The sequence below is a fragment of the Nanorana parkeri genome, unplaced genomic scaffold (assembly GCF_000935625.1).
Source record: "Nanorana parkeri isolate BGI_ZX_2015 unplaced genomic scaffold, ASM93562v1 scaffold46, whole genome shotgun sequence".
In the NCBI taxonomy this organism is placed as follows: domain Eukaryota; kingdom Metazoa; phylum Chordata; class Amphibia; order Anura; family Dicroglossidae; genus Nanorana; species Nanorana parkeri.
In genome coordinates, this window is record NW_017306314.1 from 764,772 (window position 1) to 766,174 (window position 1,403).

The 1,403-nt window shown below is 40.1% G+C and overlaps 1 protein-coding gene across 1 annotated transcript in view; it reads left to right on the forward strand.

Moving 5' to 3' along the window:
- FH (fumarate hydratase) overlaps positions 1–1,403 on the forward strand; it is a 31,779-nt gene that overhangs the window by 29,897 nt on the left and 479 nt on the right. Inside the window, exon 9 of the mRNA XM_018573004.1 lies at positions 514–667. Coding sequence (XP_018428506.1) covers positions 514–667 — 154 coding nt within the window. The remainder of the gene's footprint in view (positions 1–513; positions 668–1,403) is intronic.

Consider the following 1,403-nt stretch of genomic DNA (forward strand, 5'->3'; position numbering starts at 1 on the left):
GCGGGGGGGGGGGGGGTATCTCCTCTGCAAGGGTTAATTAAAAAAATTAATCATGGAGATCTGCTTTAAGATACAGTAGATGAGTCAACTTCACTCTTGTGTTTTATCATTTTAGTTACGCTTTATTTGTTTTTGTATAACTTAATGTTGTAATATCACTGTACAAGAATAATAAAGATGCATTTAAAAATATCTGTAAAAAAAAATGAGTCAAGGCAAGGTGATCATCTCATTGAGGGGGGCCTGCAGGTGTGTGTGGGGGAAGTGGCGGCAGCACAGCCGAATAACAGCACCCCGTCATTCTGAATTGAGAAAGCTGGTCGGATGACCAGTGAAACGTCTTCAAGAAAAATACAGCAAGTCCAGTTGCCTTGACTAATTAATAATTTTTGACAGATATACCATGACCTGGATGAATGAGAACCTTCACAGACATTTAAAAATACATCATTGAAATTCCTGCATCTTGTGGGGTTTTGTTTCCCCGTCTGATTTCTTTTTCTTTCTTTTCAGATAAAAAATACTCTGAATTCAATCAGGCTTTTGGGTGATGCATCTGTCTCATTCACTGATAACTGTGTTGTTGGAATTGAAGCAAATACCGAGAGAATCAATAAACTGATGAGTGAATCTTTGATGCTTGTCACTGCTCTCAATCCCCATATAGGTAAGGCATTTGGATAGAATACCATAAAGTTTGACCTCCAGGAAACTATTCTGGCCTAATACTGTTGATTGAGAAGAAATCAATACAGATCCCCCATGAGGCAGCTGCTAATTATAGTGGGAGTTAAGGTCCTCCTTGAACCATTTCAATGGGTCTATTTCATTATTGGCTTTCCTAATTATTCATGTTTCTATTAGCAGGACACTAGTAAAACAACCAATCTATGTTTAAATCCTCGTAATACGGACAACTGCTACCATGTCTTTCATTTTTTCACACCTCCAGTTATGTTCTTGGACAATTCATATCTGCCTCATGGCACCTTATGTATTGGATTAAAGGAGAACTATGGGGTTAGGGCTTTTCCCCATAGTTCTCCTTAGGGTAACGGGAGGACACAAACTAGCATCCTCCCGTCACCCTAAGCTCAGTATATAGAGAGCTAGAGCTCGCGGTATACTGAGACGCCACTTAAGGTGACCTGAGTTTCCCATGTGGGTGTACATTCTGGAACATTTTCGGGTATAATTGCTGGTGTGGGCAGGGCCATCCGCATAATGAGGCAGCCTGAGGTGGTAGCCCCAGAAGGCATCTCATTGAGGGGGGCCTGCAGGTTTGTGTGGGGGAAGTGGCAGCAGCACAGCTGAATAACAGCTTATTATTGTTTTTACTGTCTTGTGTATTTTTTTTTTTTTTTTAGGAAAGTTTTTATTTTTTTACTAATTTTTACTTTTTT